General features: G+C 33.9%; 5 protein-coding genes across 10 annotated transcripts; 1 reads left to right on the top strand and 4 right to left on the bottom strand.

Moving 5' to 3' along the window:
• Window positions 1–3: 3 nt before the first annotated feature.
• On the bottom strand, window positions 4–5138 carry LOC106759143 (2,3-dimethylmalate lyase). 2 transcript variants are annotated; one of them, XM_014642151.2, is made up of 8 exons: window positions 4562–5138; window positions 4128–4409; window positions 3928–4050; window positions 3453–3603; window positions 2736–2833; window positions 1992–2028; window positions 1729–1873; window positions 4–234 (listed from the first exon to the last, which is right to left on the bottom strand). In XM_014642151.2, the coding sequence occupies exons 1-7, from the start codon at window positions 5087–5089 to the stop codon at window positions 1755–1757; spliced, it is 1338 nt and encodes a 445-aa protein (XP_014497637.1). In that variant the 5' UTR covers window positions 5090–5138; the 3' UTR covers window positions 4–234; window positions 1729–1754. The 2 variants fall into 2 exon arrangements, with proteins under 2 accessions (XP_014497637.1, XP_014497636.1); XM_014642150.2 differs by having other exon boundaries at window positions 2736–2959.
• A 1358-nt stretch (window positions 5139–6496) lies between these two features.
• LOC106759322 (2,3-dimethylmalate lyase-like) lies at window positions 6497–8496 on the bottom strand. Its single transcript, XM_014642441.2, has 4 exons — window positions 8121–8496; window positions 7755–8036; window positions 7067–7189; window positions 6497–6826 (listed from the first exon to the last, which is right to left on the bottom strand). Exons 1-4 carry the CDS (start codon window positions 8457–8459, stop codon window positions 6683–6685), a joined length of 888 nt encoding a protein of 295 aa, XP_014497927.1. The 5' UTR covers window positions 8460–8496; the 3' UTR covers window positions 6497–6682.
• Window positions 8497–8787: 291 nt separating this feature from the next.
• On the bottom strand, window positions 8788–12376 carry LOC106759321 (solute carrier family 35 member F1-like). 3 transcript variants are annotated; one of them, XM_022780126.1, is made up of 12 exons: window positions 12269–12376; window positions 11821–11982; window positions 11639–11733; window positions 11406–11463; window positions 11006–11200; window positions 10772–10848; window positions 10587–10669; window positions 10068–10119; window positions 9836–9904; window positions 9411–9497; window positions 9252–9313; window positions 8788–9066 (listed from the first exon to the last, which is right to left on the bottom strand). In XM_022780126.1, the coding sequence occupies exons 2-12, from the start codon at window positions 11936–11938 to the stop codon at window positions 8931–8933; spliced, it is 1032 nt and encodes a 343-aa protein (XP_022635847.1). In that variant the 5' UTR covers window positions 11939–11982; window positions 12269–12376; the 3' UTR covers window positions 8788–8930. The 3 variants fall into 3 exon arrangements, with proteins under 3 accessions (XP_022635847.1, XP_014497925.1, XP_014497924.1); XM_014642439.2 differs by lacking the exon at window positions 12269–12376 and adding an exon at window positions 12107–12223; XM_014642438.2 differs by lacking the exon at window positions 12269–12376 and having other exon boundaries at window positions 11821–12211.
• A 2569-nt stretch (window positions 12377–14945) lies between these two features.
• LOC106758850 (probable methyltransferase PMT19) lies at window positions 14946–18415 on the top strand. Its single transcript, XM_014641848.2, has 6 exons — window positions 14946–15645; window positions 16286–16496; window positions 16820–17123; window positions 17393–17782; window positions 17946–18023; window positions 18113–18415. Exons 1-6 carry the CDS (start codon window positions 15100–15102, stop codon window positions 18318–18320), a joined length of 1737 nt encoding a protein of 578 aa, XP_014497334.1. The 5' UTR covers window positions 14946–15099; the 3' UTR covers window positions 18321–18415.
• Window positions 18416–19134: 719 nt separating this feature from the next.
• LOC106758760 (putative S-adenosyl-L-methionine-dependent methyltransferase MSMEG_1480/MSMEI_1444) lies at window positions 19135–22246 on the bottom strand. Of its 3 annotated transcripts, none has more exons than XM_014641742.2 (7): window positions 21821–22246; window positions 21141–21292; window positions 20890–21010; window positions 20295–20425; window positions 20053–20181; window positions 19794–19958; window positions 19135–19712 (listed from the first exon to the last, which is right to left on the bottom strand). In XM_014641742.2, exons 1-7 carry the CDS (start codon window positions 21993–21995, stop codon window positions 19641–19643), a joined length of 945 nt encoding a protein of 314 aa, XP_014497228.1. In that variant the 5' UTR covers window positions 21996–22246; the 3' UTR covers window positions 19135–19640. The 3 variants fall into 3 exon arrangements, with proteins under 3 accessions (XP_014497228.1, XP_022635849.1, XP_014497229.1); XM_022780128.1 differs by having other exon boundaries at window positions 20295–20428; XM_014641743.2 differs by having other exon boundaries at window positions 19136–19712; window positions 20295–20419; window positions 21821–22245.
• Between the last annotated feature and the right edge of the window lie 511 nt (window positions 22247–22757).

Below are 22757 nucleotides of genomic sequence, written 5' to 3' on the forward strand. Positions count from 1 at the left end.
AAATTGACGGAAAAGTTACACTAGTCGTATTATTACTTTTGCATAACTGACTATAGTGGTAACAAAACCTTTTTTTTTTTTCATGTAATATTTGAAACTCTGGTTTCACTCCGGATGATACGAGCAGAGAGGACCATGCTTGTACCCCATCAACAACCAAGCTGTCGATCCTTGTTCAGGTTAAACCATTGCCTTCCAGTCACCATCTTCATCAATGTAAACAATCAATATGTCCTGGAACATCATTATCAACGAATATAACAAACAAGCCTGTCATCCAAATGACATGATATTGCAGGAATTTGCTTCACCTCATCACTACTGGCCTCAGACTTTCCCTACTTTAAATTAGGGTATTATAGCATGGTAGTTCAGAATGGCACTTAAACAAGTCAGCCTATTCTAATTTTTACTTAAAATATAGTACAATTCATAAATCCGAAATTACACAGACGAAATGAAAGAAAAGACAGTCCAGAGCGCTTCCATTTTTTGAATTCTTTGTTATAACAAAAAAAGATGAGATAAACAAAAAAGGTAAATGCACACAGATTTAAGGTAGTTCGGATATCCAGAGACAGGAAGTATTTTATTTCTTTAGGGAACAAATAAATTTTAACCGGGTAACATATTAAAAGAGAGGAAAGAAATTAGAATTTTGAAAATGTAACACCAGTGACCCAGGAAGCAACAACAGACAGTTTTCTTGTTGGATTATGCTTTTACAAGCATTATATTAATGCAAAATATAGAAGGACACTTTTCAATGGTGAATGTAACATTAATTATAGAAAGGATAGTTGTTGTATAGACATTATGTGTCAGGTAGTTTGAATTGTGGGTCAATACGCAACATGAATAATTTGGAATTATCTTTTCTAATTTGGTTCTCCCGGGTCAAAAAATGTTCCCAACTTTCTATTTCGGTGCTTCATAGGCTAAATATAAGAGACAGTTCGGTTGTCAAACCAAAAATCTCTCTTCATTATGGTTTCAGAATAAACTTCCAGATTTGCTACATAGATTTATGGCCAAAATAAAGATTTTATTGTGTCAATAAATATCAGAGCAATAAAGTGAGCTAGATGATCTATACTCTATTAGCAGGGCAAAATAAGTTTCAGAAAAGGTTAATTTCTAAATTTTTTCATTTGCTCAGTGACTGATCACATACTCTCCACCACCGGAAAGAGCATAAAACGAGCTTATAAAACTATAATTACTGATACCTCACAAGTTCGATTGAAAAACTTAGACTGTGCTATTCACTATCAACAACAAAATGTAGAATAGGACAATAACAAATCGAAGGAGCTGCCAGACCCACACCCAGAAACCACCACCACCAGGGAAAAAAAAAACTATAAAATCAGGACCATGGGGTATGATAGCGAGGGAGCCAAGAATAACATTCAAAAAGGAAAGCGAAATTTTTTTGGCAATGTGCTGTCTGCGTTATATATGTGAAGCTCTCTGAATGAGCAGCTTCTTCAGGATACAGCATTTTGCTCTATTCGCTGTAAATCTCACAATTTCTTTTTAAAAGGGATTCCCTTAACAAATATCTTTGTTTAAGGATTGAATTTATTTTCTCAACTGACTTTTTTTATGATTCTTTCACAAGGAGAATCTCTTATTCACCAATCTCTCCGTAATATCTTTTTATCTCGATTAATTTCTTTTTCTTTTATATCTCTAATAAAGCAATAATGGTCAAGAGCATATTACCATTGGTTGAGAAAAGCAATGTGGAATCACTCCAAAAATATTTGAATCCTGTCCCCCATTCTGTCTTCAAAATCTAACAAGAGTTTTCCCCCAACTTCCTCAGCTGCATCATCCAACAGTTCTTTGATGTTTACGCCACCCAAAGCTGTATAAAGTTATGAAAATTCAATTAACAGAAATTGTGAAAAAGAAGCATTGAATTGCAAATTTGGAATAGATGTCTATTTATATACTGTGTAATAATTTCTAAATAGTAGTAGTACCAGGAACTATGTTCGTGATTCCATCCAGAAATCCAGCCTGTATAGCAAATTATATATGTATTATGAGAAAATGAAACAAGAAATTTTAATTGGAGCAACATTCAATTGAACATGCGCATAATTTAAAGATGAATGACTGATTGACTGAGAGGGATTACACAGAAACTATGCATAACCACAATATAAGGAGATAAAGCCTTGGCATGATGCAGTACAGAGAAAAATAGTTGCAGATATGCATTTATAAAACAAATGTCGCATACTATATTCCATTTCTCTTTCTTCTTCCAAATAATGGGGAAGGAAGGAGAAGGGTAAGCACAAAATGGTGGAAGAAAGGTGATTAATTTGGGATATTCGAACATCCAATTATCCTACTTACACCACTATTAGGATTCCAAATAGATAAGTTCAAATATTAAGTTGAATGCAACATATATGATAGTTCATGAGGTTTCAATGGTGGCGGCAGAGAATGGTGAGATAACATAAGGTACTAGCATAAAAAGTTAGAATAGATAGAAATACACATGGATTTTTACGTATGTTAGAAATTGTGCTAGAATAAAAAAGAAAGTGTATTTGGAATTCTAGAGACAGATGCAGCAACTTATGATAAAATCATTCATATCAAAACTGGAAATCAGTAGGCCCCATTTTTAATTAGTTTTGAGTCATCTGAACAACTAATACGAATAAATCATTGTTCTTCTTTTAGTGCATCTGGAAGGTATGATCACTTACAGGAATCCTAAGATCAAGTTTCTCAAAACCATCTCTGCCCGTTAATTTTACTCTGAGAGTTCGAGACCAGATACCAGAAAAAGGGTTCCTTGAACTATCTGCACCATATTTATTGTACCCAGCATCAGGTGTTATAACTTCCACAATGGGATATTTGAAACTTTGACTTGTCTGCTCAGTATCAACTTGATCTCTCCCTCGTATACTGTATAGGCTACTGCTCTCTGACAAATAACTAATTACTATGAGAATGCAAGAATGGAATGCACAATGTATATTAACAACGTGAAAATCAGCACGAGACCTTTACCTCTGTCTGTCCCCAGAGCTGAAACATATAGAGTGAAGATAGAGATCTAATTTTCTCTCAAGTCACCACTATCTATGATTAATTAAACGGATTTTCTTTATTTTGAAAAAATACTAATCAAATATTTAATTATATTCTGCATTGAACAACTCCATTTCACATAATAGACCTTGATTTGATAAAGTTTAAATGCTTCTCTCCACATGCAGATGAATTCATAAGGTTATTCATCACTAAAAGATTCCGCCCAAGCCCAGCACATGTTTATGAAAGTAAAGTGCTGAAACCATTAAGTTAAAATTTTATAGAGATATTGATTGCTTGTGACTCTCCATTAACTACAATGTCCCTTTATAGAAGAAGAGTTAACATTTACTTATTTTTACGTTAAGTTCTCTCTATCCTACCTCCCTTAGAAAGCTGCGGACTGGCATTTGCAGCATAACGCTTCTCTTCTTCATAGTAGGCATTGAACCCTAAGATATCCTTAATTTCTTCAAAAGAAGGCATGCTTCCTGGCGGAGGAATACGACCTCCTTTAATGGCTATGAGTGAGTCCTACAAATGCAACCATAGATATTATGTATCAGTAAATAAAATATATATAAAGGATACTGCAAAAGAAACATCAGAAAAAAAGTGATATAATATCAAGAATAATGAGTTCAACACCATGACTTGTTATAATAAAGGAGTTCAAAAGATAAAGGGATATTGCCTCCAAAGTCCTCGGTACGAGCTGCAGTGCAGTGACGAGCCGGGATTTGGTGGTGAATGTTAAAAGCTTACAAACAATTACTTAGCGTATCTCATTTAAAACCTCAACTTACGCAAACATAATATGAACCAATCAGTTCAAATGGGAAAAAGAAGACGAATGACCTGCATTGCTCGTATAGAAACCCCGATCAAGGAAAGGGGATATGCAACAATCTTAAAACCAATCTCTTCAAGCTCCATAGGATTAAGTATTGGCGTCTTGCCACCACCTTCAAGCATATTGGCCTACACAAGAGCACATCCCAACAAATCATTTGAAGCTTCAATGCATTCATTCATCTCTTCAATTGACAGAATCGTACCATTTTGGGAACAAGCGGAGACACTTCGCAGAAAGCCTTCATCTCTTCTCTGGAAGCAAGCGCGTCTATGAAAAGAACATCAGCTCCGGCATCCGCGAACGCCCTTGACCTAACAAGCGCTTCATCCAACGACACAGCTTGGCGAGCATCCGTACGCGCCACAATCACAATATCGCAACCGCTCTCCCTTCTCGCATCCACGGCCGCCTTAATCTTCATCACTGCCTCTTCTCTCGAGACCACCCTCCTCCCACGCGTGTGTCCACACGCTTTCGGCGCAACCTAACCAGCACCATAATCAACTCAATACTATCGATAAGCTGAATCCATGACGGGAGAAACCTAACTAACTAACTAACCAACTACATGTTCCAACTGTGCGTCAGAGACTAATTTCTCGAAATACTGAGATTCATTGATGAAACCTAACTAACCTGATCTTCGAGAATGATTCCGGCGAAACCAGCGCCGATGTATCCCTTGAGAGTTCTCTTGAGGTTCATGGCGTTGCCGTAGCCATTGTCGGCATCGCCGATGACGGGAATGGAAACGGCCTGGGTGATGAGGCGGCCTTGATCGAGAATTTCGCCGTAAGAGATGAGACCGGTGTCGGGCAAGGCGAGCCTGGAAGCGGAGATGGAGAAGCCGCTGGTGAAGCAGAATTGAAAGCCCGCGGTCTGAACGAGCTTGGCGCTGAGAGCGTCGAAACATGCAGGACCTTGGTGAACTCCCGGGGAGTCGAGGATTCGGCGAAGGAGCTTGGCGGGAGAAGAAGAAGAAGAAGCATCATTCCCAGCCAAAGAACACGCTATGGAGGGAAAGGATTTGGATGTTCGGAGGAACGAAATGGAAGAAGATCGAAATGGGAGGGGACCGCCGCCGCCTCCACCGCCGCCACCGCTACCACCACTGAGACTGAGACTGACCGTAACAGAGGCACTGCAAACCGTTGAAATCTTCATCGCTCTCTCTACTCTTCACTCCCACTCATTTCATTTCATTTCATTTCATTTCAACTAGTATTACGGGTATTTTTAAAATTATTATTGAACATTTATAAGAATATATTTTATTATATATAAAAAGTAATAAAATTATATGACATCTTATTTAGAATAATAATAACAATAATTAAAAAAAACTATGATGAGTTTGTTTATAATGACATAAATTGCTTTTAAATATTTTTGTCAATAATTACTCCGTATAAAGTAATAGGTTAAATTTGGAATAAATTGAATAATAAAGTATGGTGTCTTTGTTAAAAGGTACTTTCTGTAGAGACTTTGGTATATAATAAATATTTACAATAATATTTAAATGATCTTAATTGTTATTTTTTAATTATTTTAATAGAAAAAGAAAAAAATCAACTTAAATTATCACTTAATAGTATATGTACATTCTTTTTGAAATTGTTATTAATATTTATAGTTTAAAATTCTTTCACTTCATGAATTTAGTTTTGATGAAACAATTAGAATCACTTAAAATAATATAGAATAATTTGTATTCTTTTACTTTTACTTTAAGAACAACTGAACATAGATGACAGGTGTGCATTATGAATTTAAGTCTATTATTTAAAAATGATTTATTTTAATTTTTTATCTATTATCGATAATATATATATACACACACGAGAATTTGTCTTATTTAAAACTTAACCGATAATTCTAAATTAAATCAATGTTTAATATACATATTTTGTTATCAATGTTTTTATTTGTAAAAATAATAACAAAAATAACATATTTATTCAAATCATTTATTAGCAACATTGTTTTATTACAAAGATTATTTTGTATCCGTGTTTCTTAAAAGCATTATATATACACAAATTCCAGTTTAATTAGAATATTTAACGTGTTAAAAAACTTTGATATCAATGGTCTTTGATATATGTGTTTGAATCTGTAATATTTATTCGCAATTAAAAATAAATTTACACGATCAACCCGAAGTATTCACACTATTGAAGAAAGTCTATGTTTAAAAGCTAAAAGAGATATTCTATACCAATCTTAAATATAAGATTTACTATTTCCAAAATCTGATATGAAGGAAACAGATAACATATCCATTATGAGAAATAATTTTTCTTACAAAAATTCTCAATATTTAAAAAAAAAACAATTTTGATATTGAAAAATCCTAATTAAAAAAAATATATTGTAAGACTTAGAAGAACATTTTGGATCTTAAAATAAGATGTATCGTTAACACAAATTAATGGAAATATTAAAAGATCTTATACCATCCTTAAAATAAAGGTATTGACGATAATTTAGTCTATAATGTTAAAATAATATCTTGCAAAGTAAACTTTTAATTTACTTGGAAACTTAATAAAATTTGTGAAAATCATCAACGGCTAATCAGAAGGGTTTTGTTTATTTTTTATGGTCTCGAACATATCCCATAGACATTTAAGAATAGAAGTAACACACCAAATACATGACTGATAATTCAATTACCACTTGAATAAGCACATCATCGACACTAGAATACCCTTCTTCGTAAAGAAAGGATTGTTGTCTCTAAAACATCCTTTTTTAAGCCTTTTGATTGGTGTTTGAAGCATAGCGCTCTTCTTCTTTGTAGTAAGTGTTGAAACCTACAATGTCCTTAATTTCTTCAAAAGACGGCATGCTTCCTGGAGGAGGAACACCTCCTCCTTTAATTGCAATGAGTGCATCCTACAAATTCAGTCAGATATATATACACATTTATTATCTGAAAATGAAACTACACAAAATTAAAACATCAAAAGAATGGTGCATCCGATACTTTGGCCTGTTATATGAGGAAGAACTCCTCTAACAACAATTCACAGGAAGCACCACAAATATCTCTGCATGTCTGATCTAAAGCCTGAACTTATCACGCAACCAGGCATCATAAACGTAATAAAACAATAAATGGGAAAGAAGTTTCACCTGCATTGCTTTTATGCAAACCCCAATCAAGGAAAGTGGATAAACAGCAAGTTTATAACCAACTTCTTCAAGTTCCTTAGGACTCAGTATAGGCGTTTTGCCTCCTCCTTCAAGCATATTTGCCTACACAACACGAGAGTGTGGGTCAACATCCTCAATGCGTTTATACTTCATACCTTGACTCGTAATAAAAAATGATCAGCAACTAAGTTATTAAATTACTAGAAACGAATGGACTGATTCATAAGAGTAGGATTGTACAAATTGTAAGACTAGATATATGGGAATGGTCCAACATTAAAAATGCAGAGACTTTGATACCGGATTAGATTATGAGATAACGATATTTTAACATCGTATTCATGTCTCAGTGTTTATGATTATTATTATGAATTATAGATTATATAGTAATTTTGAACCAACACACGTGGATAAGATAAGGTTAAAATGTTGAAAATATCATTATCCTGTAGGAAAAACTTTCCCTGTAAAAACTTGATAGAAAAGAAATTAAACTTATCTTGGTAAATGAAAATCAATTTATGCAGTTCAAGCTGTTAATTGGACAAGTTAAATGAGAAACAGAGCAAATCAGGCATGCGGAAATCTTTCAAAGAGCATTTTGCAGAACAGTTTGTGCGCAATTGAAGAGGCAAGGCGTGCATTACTAGAAGAGAGATGAAGATACCAGTTTAGGAACATGGGGAGAAACTTGACAAAATGCTCTCATTTCTTCAACGGAAGCGAGTGCGTCTATGAAAAGAACATCGGCCCCAGCCTCCGCAAATGCCTTGCACCTGATGAACGCTTCCTCCAAGGATACGGCTTGCCGAGCATCGGTGCGCGCCACAATCACAATATCGGAGCCGCTCTCCGCTCGAGCATCCACGGCGGCTCTAATCTTCATCACCGCCTCTTCCCTGGGCAACACCTTCCTGCCGCGAGTGTGCCCACACGCTTTCGGCGCAACCTGTCCAATTCGAGTCGGGCATTAAGAAAAAGAACAATGAATGAATGAATGGAAGATGTGAGAAAAGAAACAGGAGTAAGTGACCTGATCTTCGAGAAGGATTCCTGCGAAGCCGGCGGAAATGAAACCCTTGACGGTTCTCTTGAGGTTCATGGCGTTGCCGTAACCGTTGTCGGCGTCGGCGATGATGGGAATGGAGACGGCTTGGGCGATGAGTTGGCACTGATCGAGCATTTCGCCGTAAGAGATGAAGCCGGTGTCGGGTAAAGCCAGCCTTGAAGCGGCGATGGAGAAGCCGCTGGTAATGCAGTAGGGGAAACCGGCGGATTCAATGAGCTTTGCGCCGATAGCGTCGAAGCACGCCGGTCCCTGGTGAACGCCGGGGGTTTGCAGCAGTTCTCTGAGCACCTTCGCCTTTGCCATCTTATCACTTCACTTCCCTACTGACCCAACACCATGCTTTTATACTATTATTTCTTTCTTCTTCTTTTCTATTTCTTTTTTAAATTTTCATGAAATCACATTTTATCTTCCGCGTGCAATACAGTACCTTTATTTTATTGTGTCGGTGGTCCTCATAATACAGTAATTTCAATATGACTTTGGATCATCTTATATACAACATCTCCATGTTCATCTCACTTTCCAATTATCAATGCAACCTTAATCCAAAACACGCAGATACTACTCATTTCTTCACATTATTTTATTCTTGCAAATAATAGATAATTAGCAAAATACTACTCAAAAATGGATATTGATCAGAGGTGATTGACGGTTTCTCAAAATTCAATGTAACGAAAATCAAAGCATCCTTAAAATTACAAGACATGTGAACAAAGAACAGCATCCGAAGGAACATAAATTAATGTACGAATAATCTGTAGGTCTATTCTATGCTACCCAGGTCTTTGAGCTTCCAGCCATAGTTCCTTTACTCCGATTTCCTGAATTGGCTTCCTCATCTTGTTTGAGTGCAGGGCGAAGATCATCGCCAGAATTTGTGTTCTGATCCTCGTCTCTGTCCCCACTGCAATACGATGAAACACCAGACCTTAAAAATAACAATACTAAATGAACAAAACTTAATCTATTACTGATGTTAAAGTACACACCACCCAACACTTCTGATCCAAATGTGTGGTTGATGTTCATTCATACTCAATTGTTCTAACAGAAACTATACCAAAAGAAAGTGTGTGCAATGATGCTTACCCTGAATAGATGACAAGGCCAATGGTAACTGCACCAAATGCCACAAAGTACATCCAATCAACCTGGACAGCATGATTAGCTCTAGAAAAGTTAGCACGTTAAGATGTGGTACACAATGTAGTAGGAAAGGATAAAAAGGATGCAACATTACTATCAGACCTTCTCGTGATAAGCAAAAATTCGAATTAAGACAGCCCACATGTCTGAGGTCAACAGAGACAGATTTAGCATGGTAGAACCATTGATCTGTGACAAACCAAGAGACCATAGTTTAATAGACTATAGAATCAGGTTAAATTTCTCCAATGCTAGGAAATAATTTCAAGAATTTTGATGGGTAATATGTTTTTCACTGTAGTACATAAATAACTGTTAAATTGTTTTGGTTCAGAATAAAACATCAGTGTCAGAAATGATGGAGAAACATTTAGAGGGATAACAAAACCAAATAACTGCATCATAGATTTTCCTTTTGATCAATTACTTTTATTAGTTCAATCTATTTAGCTTTGTTTTGGTACCTTTATTAGATATATGATGTTTAAAAAAGATATAAACAGAGTAGTTATGGTTTGAATCCATACCTTAAGCAGAACAGGAACTAAAGAGTAAAACATAAACATGGCCACTGCAAATCCAACAAAAGGAAGCGCCTGAAATGAAAATTGAAAGGAATGAATATGAATAATAATGCTTGAAGATCTTACATCACACATACAGATTGACATGTTGTGACAACAACATAATAAATTGAATCAGGCATCCTAGTTGAAGTGAAATTCTGTCTTTTACTTAATCGTAGTGAAGAGAGCTTACTGCCTCAGCCGACCAATGAATAGATTTAAGTTCATTGCGCTCAAGAATGCTTCTGTAATAATAATGAAGGAGCACAACACGAAGAAGAAATGTAAATAATTCTAGACTTTATTGTTCCTTGATTAAATTACATACCAGAATCGTCATTGCTTCAATTAACAAAAAACCTCACCAGACTCTCAGAAAAATAAGTCATGAATTGAGACTGCAACTCCAACTCTTAAAATTAACTTGAATTTGGAACTTAATTAAAATTGCATTAAATTCGACTGTGATAACAACTTGATCAATTTAACATTTCAAAGTTAATTCCCAAATCAAAACCCTCAACAACAATTTGTTAAACCATAGAGCAAACCGATAATATTTGGCATAAATATTCAAGTTAGATGCACAAGTTATGCAACAGAACAGGAATGTGTTGAAAGGCTAAACAAATATGATCATGCAGTAAGCTAGCATAAAAGTCAGAACAGACAGATCCCATAGTTCTCACAGTATAGTCAATTTGAAGGATACATTTGAATGGCACTAATAATTCCACCAGAGAGACCTAACATTGCCATAAGCTCAGCTCTATCCGCATTTTTCACAAGAAACTCCTGCAAAACAAAGAAATAGCAGCAACAAAAGGACAATTATACACAATGTAAAGCTGCAAGAGAGTTGAAAAAGGCTTTAAAGCAGAAGTACAATCAGCTTACCTCGCTGACATTACTTATTGCATACAGTGTAGCACCAGCAATAACTAGAAGGTCCCCTTTACGAGGATTGCTTCCACCTGTAACAGGTGAGTAAGACATCAGAGAACTACTACCAATGGAATTCTGCATGTTGACGATGATAATAAACATAAGATAAAAATTTGCTAGTTTTGCAAGATTTCTAAGCATAAAGCTAGGGAAGTAACAGTACAGAGTGCATAAAATCTCACCCACCTGCACGGTCACCTGCATGAACATCAGAAAACACAACCAGGACAAGGCCAGCAACACAAACAACTACACCTGTAATCTTTTTGAATCTATATTTAGTCTTTAAGAAAAGCCATGTAAGAAGCATGACAGACGGAATTGACCAGCAGTCAAGTAGCATCACACTTGTAAGTGAGGTGTATTGGTATGCCTTCACAACTGTTCAGTAGATGAGAACTAGTTTAGATAAAATTGCAAGTAACAAGATCATCCAATTCCAGCATATAGTAGCAGTCCAATAAACATACAAAGAAATGAAGGTCACACTTGATTGTTTGACCAGATAGCATATAAATATATTCATTTCTGCAATGTTTTTTTATAAGTAATATCATGTCTCCATCCAGCAACATGAAACACTAACCAAGAAAATTTGCTTCCACATCAACCAATCCGAGAATTACATAATAGTACCATTTTGCCTGTGTCAGAAGCATGTGAAGTTAGTGAAGTTGTGATCAACTGTTATTGTTCAGAGAAACGGAGGAAAATCAGAAACAAATCATATTTGTGTTTTGGATAACAGCATACCAATCTCAACTGATACTCATTCAAGATTAAGAACAAATTTGTGAAATAAGCATACAGTATTATAACCTTGAGTGGTTTCCTTCGGTATAAGAGAATAGTTCCATAGACAAACGTCAAGAACACATAGTTGAGAAAGGACTGTGAAGTGGGAGCATTAATTCCTACGAAGATGAGGAAACAAAAGGGTGAAGAGTTGTATCAGTGGTTTAAACATTAGAAGAAAAAACAAAAAACATGATGAAGGAAACCTTTTTTAGCCAATTCAGAAGAAGTGAAGCCTGTGGAAGTGATGAGAAGAGAAAGAAACTGTCCCAAACCCAAACCAATAAGCGTGTTTGGAGTCCAAAGCCTACCAAAACTCAACATCGTATTTGGGAAAGGAACAAAACTGAAACTCAACTCAACTCAATCTGCAACAGTATGAATGCAAGGATGTTTTAGAATTGTGTTTGGGAGGGAATGAGCATTGAACGTTGTTGGGTGGGTGAGAAAGTGAGAGTGAAAAGGAGAGGTTTCAGCAGAATTTCAAGCAACCTCTCTCAGCCGTCAATTATCACTGCATAGTCTACATCACTTCTTGCTTTCTCTTTCTCTCACCCCATCCACCATTGACATAACCACATTAAATAAATAAACCGAATTTAATATCCTTTGATTTTCAGTTACGAATTAGTATTGTTTAAGGTTCAAGATTACCTGTATGTGGCTATGTAAAATTTTTGAAGGCAAACTTCATCATGATTGCTTCTTTTCTCTTCAGGTAAAACATTGTTGTCAAAATCATGAACTACCCATTTGAAAAAAATGAGGTTTTTATTTTATTGTGTGAAAAAGATTTTTTTTTTTTTTGTTTTCCATATCTTATTTGACGGAGAGTATCTGAGCTGAGCTTTATCCTTTGAAGAAAAAGAGAGTCATGTTCTTTGAGCCGCGTAAGGTGCTTTCCTTTTCCGCCGTTTTACTTTTTGGGTTCTGCTTCCTTCCACCTTTAAACGTGCCAAAATGTTAACCAAAAAGGAAAAGGTCAACATTCAAAAGCATGTTGGATCATCGAATATGGTTCATTAGCTATTTTTAATACCCATTTAAACAATGCTTAATTTTATTTTCTTTCATGATTACACTCTGTTAGTGCATATTCTCATTCTTCCAATCACAATCACAGATCTCAATCTATTTTTCAATTTTCTTAAATGTTAAACCCGTCCTTCAATCAAACAAAATAAAAAACTAATTAGAAATTTGGCGTTTGTAATTAAGTCTTTAATTTTATATTCGTTTAATTAAATGTTTATTTTTGTAAAAATACTTAATGTCGTTATTTACATTAAATTATAGTTTTAATATTATTTGAAAGTACTGTAGGTTAAAATTCAGATTTTTTAGATCCGAATTATGTTTTAGTTTAAATCTCTTTTGAGTTTGAGATATGACAAGTTTCAAATAAAAAATATCCAAATTTTGATATTTGATATCTTCAAACATATTGATGTGAATTTAATAAAAATAATCACATTAAGTATTTTTTATGAAAATAAAAACAGTTAAATATTTTTAAAGAAATAGAGTCTTGATTAAGTAAAAATACATATAAGAACCGATAAAAAAATGTCTAAATATAGATATAGTGACCAAATTATTTATTAAATAAATAAATAAAAGCATTAATTTAGTATCTCATGTTTTAAGAAAATACCATCCTAGTACAAACATCATTAATTTTGGAAAATGACTATGATGATGTAATTTTGTTAGGCGTCCGTTTTGAAAGTTGAATGACTTTTTTTATAACTTAAAAGTTAAATAATTTTTTTAATATAAAATTCATTTTTTTTTTCAAAAATTATTAAAATTACACCAAAGATATTTTTTTATGTTTAGATGGCATAATTGAAGAAAAAATTCATATGAAGATGCAGGAAATAACTTACGGGAGGTGCAAAAAGAAACGACCTCATCTTATAAGTTTTGAAACACTCAAATATTGTTTAGGCTTTTAATTTTGACACCACAGGATTTGCTGCATCCACATTTTTTTTAATATTTTTTGTCCTTTCTATTGTATAACAGCTATTATTTATATTATTGATATCCATGTTGGTTTCTGAAGGGTTTTTTAAAAGTATAATATTGAAGTCTTTTTTAATTCAAAAATCTATAATAATAAATTAAGTTCAGTATTGCTATATATTATATGTTTTAAAAACAACATCCTATGTTATTCAACTTATAATTAGAATAAGATTTGAATTGCACTTTTCACCAAATTATACAAATTTTAGATAGTAATTTTAGATTTGAATTTACAAAATTTAAAAATGTATTTTCTCCAATTTGAAAATATACTATAATTAGGAATTACAAATCAAATTATTCTCTCAACTTATTTCAATTTTGATGATATATATATATATATATATATATATATATATATATATATATATATATATATATATATATATATATATAATATTAGTATGTATAAGAATAATAGTAAAAAAATTAAATTTGATATAAAAGCAGAAAAATTATACATATTTGTCTCATCTTATTTATTTTTTTATATTTTAAATTATTATAACACTTTTAATTTTTTTTTAAATAATCTAATAAATTTGTATTAACTTTTTCTAATTCTTAATTTATCGTTAAGACACACATTTCATTACTTTATTACTTCTTATAATCATTTTACATTTATCTGTATAATACTCTTATTTAATATTTATATAATTATAGTTTTTTTCTTGATACGTAATATCAATATATATATATATATATATATATATATATATTAAATATTTTATAATATAATAACTTTTGTTGTATAATTATTATTTGAAGGAAGAAATGAACATGTAGAAATTTACTTATTTTACTATAAGAATAAGAATAAGATAAGACAAAGAATATGAATTTTTAATATAAAAATGAAATAAATAATTTCAAATTATGCATTTTATGAGCCTTCTCCATACTACTTCAACCATTAAACATTTTGAATCACGTGATGTGATAAAAGGTTCAAGATGGTACCATCTATTTTTAAAATATAATTTTTTTAAAATAAAAATTACAGTTTTACACATCCGGTGCCGTGAATAAGTTACACGACAGAAGAAACATAAACTTATGAAAAATTCTTAGCAGTCTCAGAAACTTTGTTTGTCTCTATCTCTCTTGTTCTTTTTGCTGAAACTCATTCGACTATTAACCTAAAATGCAAGTTCAATCTCCGATGTGGGAGTTCACATGACATAATATCCAAGGATTCCTTTCTTGTCAATTTTTATTTTTATCACACAGCGCTTTCCATTGCGTGCATCATGCCGTTTTCTCCACTAAAATATTGATAAGGACTAAGATTCTGCATTAACACTAGCAAGAACACTAAAACAAATAAACACAGGATAATCTTCTTCTCTCATCTGTCACCATAAATAGCAGATAGATAGATAGAAACAGAAAACACACATTACAAGAGTTTGAAGAAGCCAGCAACTGAAAGCACCACACCCTCGAAGTTGATGATGATAAAGATGAGCAACCCGTTTCTGAAAATCTTGTCCACCATTCTTCTTTTGGCCTCTCTCTTCATCTACATCCTCGTTGCTCCCTCTTTCTTCGCTTCGCCTCAGCTCTACAAGCACTTGCATTTGCAAGCTCAAGATTTTGAGTTCTGCCCAAGTAACTACACCAATCATTGTCCATGCCAAGACCCCATAAGGGCCAGACGCTTCTCCAAAGCCAAATGGTTCCGTAAAGAGCGTCACTGCCCTGAGAGAACTCAGAGGTTGAGGTGCCTCATTCCAACCCCACCGAACTACCAAACCCCGTTTCCTTGGCCTAAGAGCAAGGACACTGCATGGTTCAGTAACGTGCCTTTTCCCAAGCTAGTGGAGTATAAGAAGTCGCAGAATTGGGTTAAGTTGGAAGGTGACCGTTTTGTGTTTCCAGGAGGTGGCACTTCGTTTACCGAAGGTGTCGATGCTTATGTTCATGCTCTAAACCGTCTTCTTCCTGTGTCTTTGAAATCCGGGTATATCAGAACAGTGCTTGATGTTGGATGTGGGGTGAGCTTAAATATAGCTTAGTTATATATATGTGTTGTATCTCGTGTTGTGCTTTTTCTTTTCTTATCCTTATCTTTATTTTGCTTTGTCCTCTCTTGTTTGGCCTATAGTGGAAAATACAGTTTGTCGAGGGAGGAGTTTCATTTGGAAGACAACATAGACGTTTTAGGATGTCTTTGGTTAAGTAGTTTCATTAAGTACTTATTATTATCTCGGTAAGCTATTATTGATAAGAGCTTATGGATAGCAGTAACAAACTTTTTCATGCACTGAAGTTTACTAAAGCAAGTTAAACAACATAACTAATAGGATTTATTTATGTTTTGTAGTTGAGTTGCCATGTCTTCTTTAAACTTCACTTTCATGTTTTGATTTGTTTTGTTTCATACTGAACCTGTTTAGTTGTACTAACCAGTAAAAAACTTGAGGTAACTCGGAAAATTTTCACTTGCCTAATGAAGCTTTGGTTCATCTTTTTGTGTTTATTTATCAGAACTTGATTTAAATAAATAAAAAATAATAACTGATTTCTTTTAATTAACATTATGTGTTTTTCATGTTGATAATGTATATATAAAAATCAAACTCCTACTCATCTTTACTGGTATTGAATGTATGTTCCAAATATGCATAATTTCAGGTTGCAAGCTTTGGAGCCGCTTTGACTGACTATGATATCTTGACAATGTCACTGGCGCCAAGTGATGAGCATCAATCTCAAGTACAGTTTGCCCTAGAAAGGGGACTCCCTGCAATGCTTGGAGTACTAAGCACTCACAGGCTAACATTCCCTTCAAGATCATTTGATATGGTTCATTGCTCTAGATGCCTTGTCCCATGGACTGATTATGGTATTACTTTAATGTTTTCACTTACATATATGCATTACAAAAAAATTATCTTTTTTTAAATCCTTCTTCCATTTTGAGTGTTGGAAACTTCTATTTGGTATCCCATTTATTGGGATGTGGGCATTTTACTTTACATTGATTGATTTACCATGGAATCTCACATGACATGGGATTTATATTATATATCTATAGGTCAACTTCATTTAATGCTACAATTAATTGCTCTAATATAAGAAGCTGCACTTGATTAATTCAGCTCATTTATTGTAGAAAACTTGGTCTCCACTTATGATGCTGCTCTGATATTTCTTTAATTGTTGAAGATGGACTATACCTAAGAGAGATTGACCGGATTTTGCGTCCTGGTGGATTTTGGGTACTGTCTGGGCCACCCATAAATTGGAGGGTAAACTACAAAGCTTGGGAAACAGAGCCTCAGGTGCTAGAAAAGGAGCAAAACATTTTGGAAGACCTTGCAAAGCAGCTGTGTTGGGAAAAAGTTGCTGAGAGAGATCAGATTGCTGTCTGGCAAAAATGCATAGATTGCATAAGCTGCATGGAAAAGCTTAAGACTTCGAGATCCCCCAAGTTCTGCAACTCATCAGAGTCTGACCCTGATGCTGGATGGTAAGTTTCTTTATTTCAACTTATCTCATGGGGAATATTGTTTATAAAAAGTTGGTTTTTAAGCGTAGTAGGACATGATTTTTGTTGTCATACCATTATTGTTCATGGAAGTTTGTGTTTTGCTATGGTTTCTTTCTACTGTCGTGTATCCATAAAAAACTTTGACTTTTCTGTTTTGCTAAGATTTCTGGGATCAGTTTCTTTCATGGTTTGTTCATCGTTTTCTGTCGTATTATATTTATACTTCATAGTTATGAACCATTCAACAGGTATACCAAAATGACTGCATGCATTTTTCCTCTTCCAGACATGAAAGATGTCCACGAAGTATCTGGTGGCGTTCTTGAGAAATGGCCTATGAGGTTGAAAACTGTTCCACCAAGGGTTAAAAGTGAAAATGATGACGGTTTCACACTCAAAGCCTATATTAAAGATAATCGAGCATGGAAAAGAAGAGTGTCCGATTATGAAGTCATGCTAAAATCCATTTCTTCTGGTAAATATAGAAATGTTATGGATATGAATGCTGGCTTCGGAGGATTTGCCGCTGCAATGGTGAAATATCCTATTTGGGTTATGAATGTTGTTCCCTTTGATGCAAAAAGCAGCAATCTTGGCATCATCTTTGAACGGGGCCTTATTGGAACTTACATGGATTGGTGTGAATATTCTTTCCCCATTTTGTTCTTCAATCTAAAGTTAATTACTTGCAAATTGTCCTGAGTCCTTTAGATACTGTACTATTTTGGGACATATTTACCTTTGTCTCTGTCTGCATCGAAGTGTGTGAATGATGAAGGAAAAACATTGTCTTTCTTGTAGGTGTGAGCCCTTTTCTACATACCCACGAACATATGACTTGATACATGCTAGTGGTATATTCAGCATGTATATGGACAAGTAAGCAAACTACTGAGAAAGTTCTTTGGATCTTAAAAGTTTGTAATTTATAAGTTTATGATATGAAAATTTGTGTTGGCCTGTTGCAGGTGTGACATAAGTGATATTGTTTTGGAGATGCATCGTATTGTTCGTCCGAAAGGAGCTGTTATCATTAGAGATGAAAAAGATGTAATTGTTAAAGTAAAAGAAATAACTGATAAAATAAGATGGAAAGGAACAGTAGTAGCTGGTGACCAAGATGGAACTTTTCATTCTGAAATGATTCTGCTTATTGATCATAACGATACCGATTAAATTTGTATCTTGTTAAATGATTTCTTAGTTTCCACCACAAGCTAATTTCTTTTGTTTTTAAGTCTTTTCTTACAAACAATCAACGAGTTTCTCACAATATACCTTCTTCAGATCATTTTTCAGTGTTTAAAAGTTTATTTCATACTTTGGTGAATGCATTCTCTTAGATTTGTAGCACGTCATTTGCTAGCCTAGATAAACAACATGTACACTTATCAAACAAAACTTCTGACAACAAAATGACTAATGCTGTATGTTTGGAATAATACTCCACCAAATATTGCACCAAAAATATATTTTCTTAAAAGCGTCATGGCTTAAATAAAATACGTTAATTAAACTTTTATGATTTTAGTTTAATTACCAAACAAAGAAAACTAACGTACTAAAGTAACTAAATTAGATATTTAACATATTGTTATTAAAAAAAAATACCCTCACGGCCCTCCCATGCCTCCTTTTTATAACTTATCCAATTCTTTAAAACCACCAATTTATACTTACGAGAATGCTACACAGAGATCCCATTACCAATCGTTTATAAACAAAAATATAAGGTGGTAGTGAAAATTCCAGTAGCATCTAACTACATCCACACTATTTTACTCTAAATTCTATACCGCTTAACTTTATCTCTTTCCCTGCCTTTTCTAAAACGCTTCTGCCAACATCGAAAATTCCGAAATAAAACTATTAGTCAATACATCTTCTATAGGCAAATGAACTAGATGAAATCCATACATTACTTCTTACATCTAGGCTCAACCAACATGAAAGATGAGAAATGACAGAAGCTACGGTTTTTCCTTATCCAAAAGCAAGGATTATATGTACTGTATTAAAATCATAGACAGTATAAATTTTATACTGTAATGGATACATTTTCTGTGTTTTTTTAAAAAAATACCGGTACGTACTATGATATTCTCACAGACCGACTAAAAATATTAGACTCATACACTTAACACTTAAACACATGTTCACTATCATATAACCAGAAACGTTTACTATTTGAGTTATGCAGAGAAGAGAAAAATATATTATAATATTTTGGGGTCTCACACAAGCTCCTATCCGGCCTCAAATACACGTTTCCTCCTCTCTTTTTGACAAAATACCACGTTTACTATTTTCAACTATTATTATTAATTTATATCAGCTCAGCGAAGCTATATTGCACTTTAGTCATAACTGGTCACTCCTTCAAAGATATAAAAGCACACCATCAATTGTATAGAGGATAATGCCACGAAAGGCCCTTGTAGCAATAGAAGTGTCCTTTTGAGGCTAATGAGGGTGAGATGAAGCTTATATGCTTATCTATAACTCTTCAAAACCATCTTCGTCACCTTCATTCTCTATCCTTTGAAATTCTAGTCTCCATGATTCCATCTGCCATAGTATCATTGCTTTGTTATGCTCTATACACACCACTGCGATATACCATGTAAATCTGAATACTAAGTGCCTCACCTGATCATCAGAATGTAAAAGCTGCTCTGCTACAAACAGTATATTATTATTGTGCCCTGATGCAAAATCTTTACCATAACTCCCGGCAATCCCTTCATAGTTGATCATTTCCACCCGAAATCCCTTGCTCATGAATAGTTTATCCATCCATTGCCTTGTATTGGACTGTGCAAGAGACAATAAAAGATTTCTTTTTGCTTTCTTTTGCATGGTGAAGAAAATTATTTTAAGGAATTAATTAAATTACTTGTGCACTGACCTTGATTTCTGGGTCTGTCTCAGTTAAGCAGGCAGGAAGCTCTCCTAAAAAAAGGGATCCCTTCATGGCCAAACTGCTAATCATTGACAAAACCTCTTCTAAATTTGCCAGCGTCATCATTGGAAATCCCTGAGCAGGAATAAACCAACGTGACTAACCTCTCAAGCAAAGACTCCCTCTTACCCCAACACCAACTTTGCTTTTGATTTCGAGAGTTTACGAAAAATGATAGGATTAATTACCTGCAGGACCCATATGCTTGGTCTACTACCACTGTAGCCCTTAAATTGCATAGCCTGCTCCATGTCAGATGATTCCAGTGGAATATGACAGAATATGCAACCTTTGGGTATCTTAGCCCCAACATCTGAAACTTTTAAAAAAGACACAATTAGATGTTTTCATCACAGTGAACGCACAATACAAAATAAAAGAACCAACTCTTGCATCCTTTTCTACGGATTTTTCTGACGCACAACTAACCAAGGAACTGATTTTGTTGAATTTATAGTAAGAACGTTGTAGTCTATATAGAACAGTTTCCAATTGGATTTGGATTCTTTCCTAAGCTTTTCCCTTGACGAAAGAGAAATAAACAAATATTTCATTGCACATATTGAGTTACTTTGTGTCTACCTTTCTCTTCGTATGCTGTAATCATTTAAAAATACTTATCTGACTAAGAGAATCCAAATCCTGATCCATCTAGCTTGCATTTGTACTTACAAGGTTTTAGGCTCACACTATTGTCCCTATAATAAACTTTGTTCAATGACATTTAGATTTGACAATGATAATGCTTAAAAGATTATCGTCCACTAGTTCAACAAATATCACCTTTAAGCTTCTCAGCTGCAAACTTAAACACAATTTCAGGAGATATGTCAAATATTATGGTCGAAGTGGGCCACTGAAGTCTGTATGGGCGTGTATCCATGCCATCAGTCAAAAAAACTAACTGCAATTAAGGAAAAATCATGACAAATTATGCAATATCATCCACATAACTACCTAAGTACTTAATGAAAAATAGTAATTTAAGAGGATACAAGATTATTCCCAGAAGCATACACACACTAAGCAGGTACCTGCTTTAGTCCATCAATAAGACTAACTGTATGAAGCAGCTTATCATCAATGAACTTGGCTGCGAGACAGTAGGGATGCAAGTCCTGAATCACATCTTCGGGAGTATTATCACGGACAAAGCAACCAGCATATGGGTCTAGAAACAGAGGCTCTGCACTTGCGAAGAAGTGATATTGTGAGACACGTTCATCTTGTTTTATTATTTGCTTCAAAAAAATGTGATATATGCAAACTCACACACATATAGAGAGAGAAAAGTAATGATGCATTCTCACCTTTCTAAATCAAAGGTTCCGTCAATGCCTATTATTTTTCTCTCTATTTTCTAGACAGATCATATCACCTATCATAACTATATTTCTCGTTTCTTTTTTCCTCTCTCGATGTTAAAAAGCATTTGGTGTCCACCAATATTTTCCCAACAGTGAACTCAAACAACCTACTTTGAATGGTGGCAATAAAATGCTAGTTTAGCACTACGAACCTACCGCTACCATTTGTTGGACCATTCTTATAAAGATAAAGGCTTTTTTTGTACTTTGAAGCAAGAAAACTAAACCGTGCTCATGTATTATTATCATTCATCAAAACCCTTGAACTGTTCGATGAAATGTCTAAATGAGATAGAATTTCCTAGAGAGAGTACAGTAAAATGAAAGGCAGAGATGGGTTGATTTGCCTGGTCGAAGAGATTCATGGTAGCGAAGAGAAGCAGAAGCAGTGGCAGAAAGAAGTAATGGGTCATTGTCTCGGCTGAGTTTTGCAGTAGAAACACAAAGTTTCCTCTTACAGGTGCAAATGAGTGAGGGAAGGTTATTAATAGAGGTTACAGGGAAAGCTTGCGCAAAACCCATCAAGCATTTCAAAAGGATAAGGAATTTGAGTTGAGACTGATTTGAGGGAATGAAGAGTGAAATTACAAAATCCCCCCTAATTTTTTTTGTTCCATGCGTGAGTATAGACAAGTGTTACATTGTGCCTGTGCGAGAATGGGAGGTGAGAACCGATTCTCCTCCATGAAAATCGATTCTGGTGGTTCAGAGCTGATTGTGGATGCGTTTGGAGGAATTGCGGGTGGCCACAGGAGACGAAGAAGAAGCTGCTTAAACTCTTCAAATAAGAAAAGTTATATTATCTGAATTTATTAAGTGATTCCAACTAACTAATTTTAAGAGATTTTTTTTTTTTCATAAATTCTTTTATTTGATGTTAGTAACTATCATCATATGCATTTTGTTATCACGTATGAAAAGTTTCCTTTTGTGTTGTTTTTAAGGAATTATAGATAATAGAAATTAAATTTGAAAATAAAATTTGTAAAAGACTATGAAATATTTAATTGATATGGTAAATTAAAAAATATTTTAATAGATAAAAAAATAAAGATTATTAGATTGTTTTTAATAATAATGGTAAATATAAAATGATATATGTGAGTAATATATATTTTGGTAAAAATGATTTGAAATAGTACAATAAAATATAAATAAATAATTAATCCAATATAATTTAATTATTATTTCTATTATTATTATTATTATTATTATTATTATTAATCTTTTTATTATTATTATTTATTATTATTATTACTAAAATATAAAAGGAAAACCTGTGTT

This window comes from Vigna radiata, chromosome 4 (genome assembly GCF_000741045.1).
Source record: "Vigna radiata var. radiata cultivar VC1973A chromosome 4, Vradiata_ver6, whole genome shotgun sequence".
Lineage (NCBI taxonomy): Eukaryota > Viridiplantae > Streptophyta > Magnoliopsida > Fabales > Fabaceae > Vigna > Vigna radiata.

Bases quoted from the DNA above. Each gene is read 5' to 3' on its own strand.
- LOC106759143 (XM_014642150.2), bottom strand. From the start codon at position 5,089: ATGAAGATTTCAACGGTTTGCAGTGCCTCTGTTACGGTCAGTCTCAGT. The intron at 4,051-4,127 runs GTACGATTCTGT...GCTCTTGTGTAG, and splicing joins CTCCGCTTGTTCCCAAAATG to GCCAATATGCTTGAAGGTGG. The intron at 2,960-3,452 runs GTAGGATAGAGA...GTTATTTGTCAG, and splicing joins TCCGCAGCTTTCTAAGGGAG to AGAGCAGTAGCCTATACAGT.
- LOC106759322 (XM_014642441.2), bottom strand. From the start codon at position 8,459: ATGGCAAAGGCGAAGGTGCTCAGAGAACTGCTGCAAACCCCCGGCGTT. The intron at 8,037-8,120 runs GTCACTTACTCC...CGAATTGGACAG, and splicing joins GAATCCTTCTCGAAGATCAG to GTTGCGCCGAAAGCGTGTGG. The intron at 6,827-7,066 runs GTGAAACTTCTT...CTGAATTTGTAG, and splicing joins TTTGCATAAAAGCAATGCAG to GATGCACTCATTGCAATTAA.
- LOC106759321 (XM_022780126.1), bottom strand. From the start codon at position 11,938: ATGTTGAGTTTTGGTAGGCTTTGGACTCCAAACACGCTTATTGGTTTG. The intron at 10,670-10,771 runs GTAAGCTGATTG...TTTGTTTTGCAG, and splicing joins CAATAAGTAATGTCAGCGAG to GAGTTTCTTGTGAAAAATGC. The intron at 9,067-9,251 runs GTAAGCATCATT...ATCGTATTGCAG, and splicing joins GGCCTTGTCATCTATTCAGG to TGGGGACAGAGACGAGGATC.
- LOC106758850 (XM_014641848.2), top strand. From the start codon at position 15,100: ATGATGATAAAGATGAGCAACCCGTTTCTGAAAATCTTGTCCACCATT. The intron at 16,497-16,819 runs GTATTACTTTAA...TAATTGTTGAAG, and splicing joins TGTCCCATGGACTGATTATG to ATGGACTATACCTAAGAGAG. The intron at 18,024-18,112 runs GTAAGCAAACTA...GGCCTGTTGCAG, and splicing joins TTCAGCATGTATATGGACAA to GTGTGACATAAGTGATATTG.
- LOC106758760 (XM_022780128.1), bottom strand. From the start codon at position 21,995: ATGGGTTTTGCGCAAGCTTTCCCTGTAACCTCTATTAATAACCTTCCC. The intron at 20,182-20,294 runs GTAATTAATCCT...ATTCCTGCTCAG, and splicing joins CAAGCATATGGGTCCTGCAG to GGATTTCCAATGATGACGCT. The intron at 19,713-19,793 runs GTGAGGCACTTA...ATACTATGGCAG, and splicing joins TTTTACATTCTGATGATCAG to ATGGAATCATGGAGACTAGA.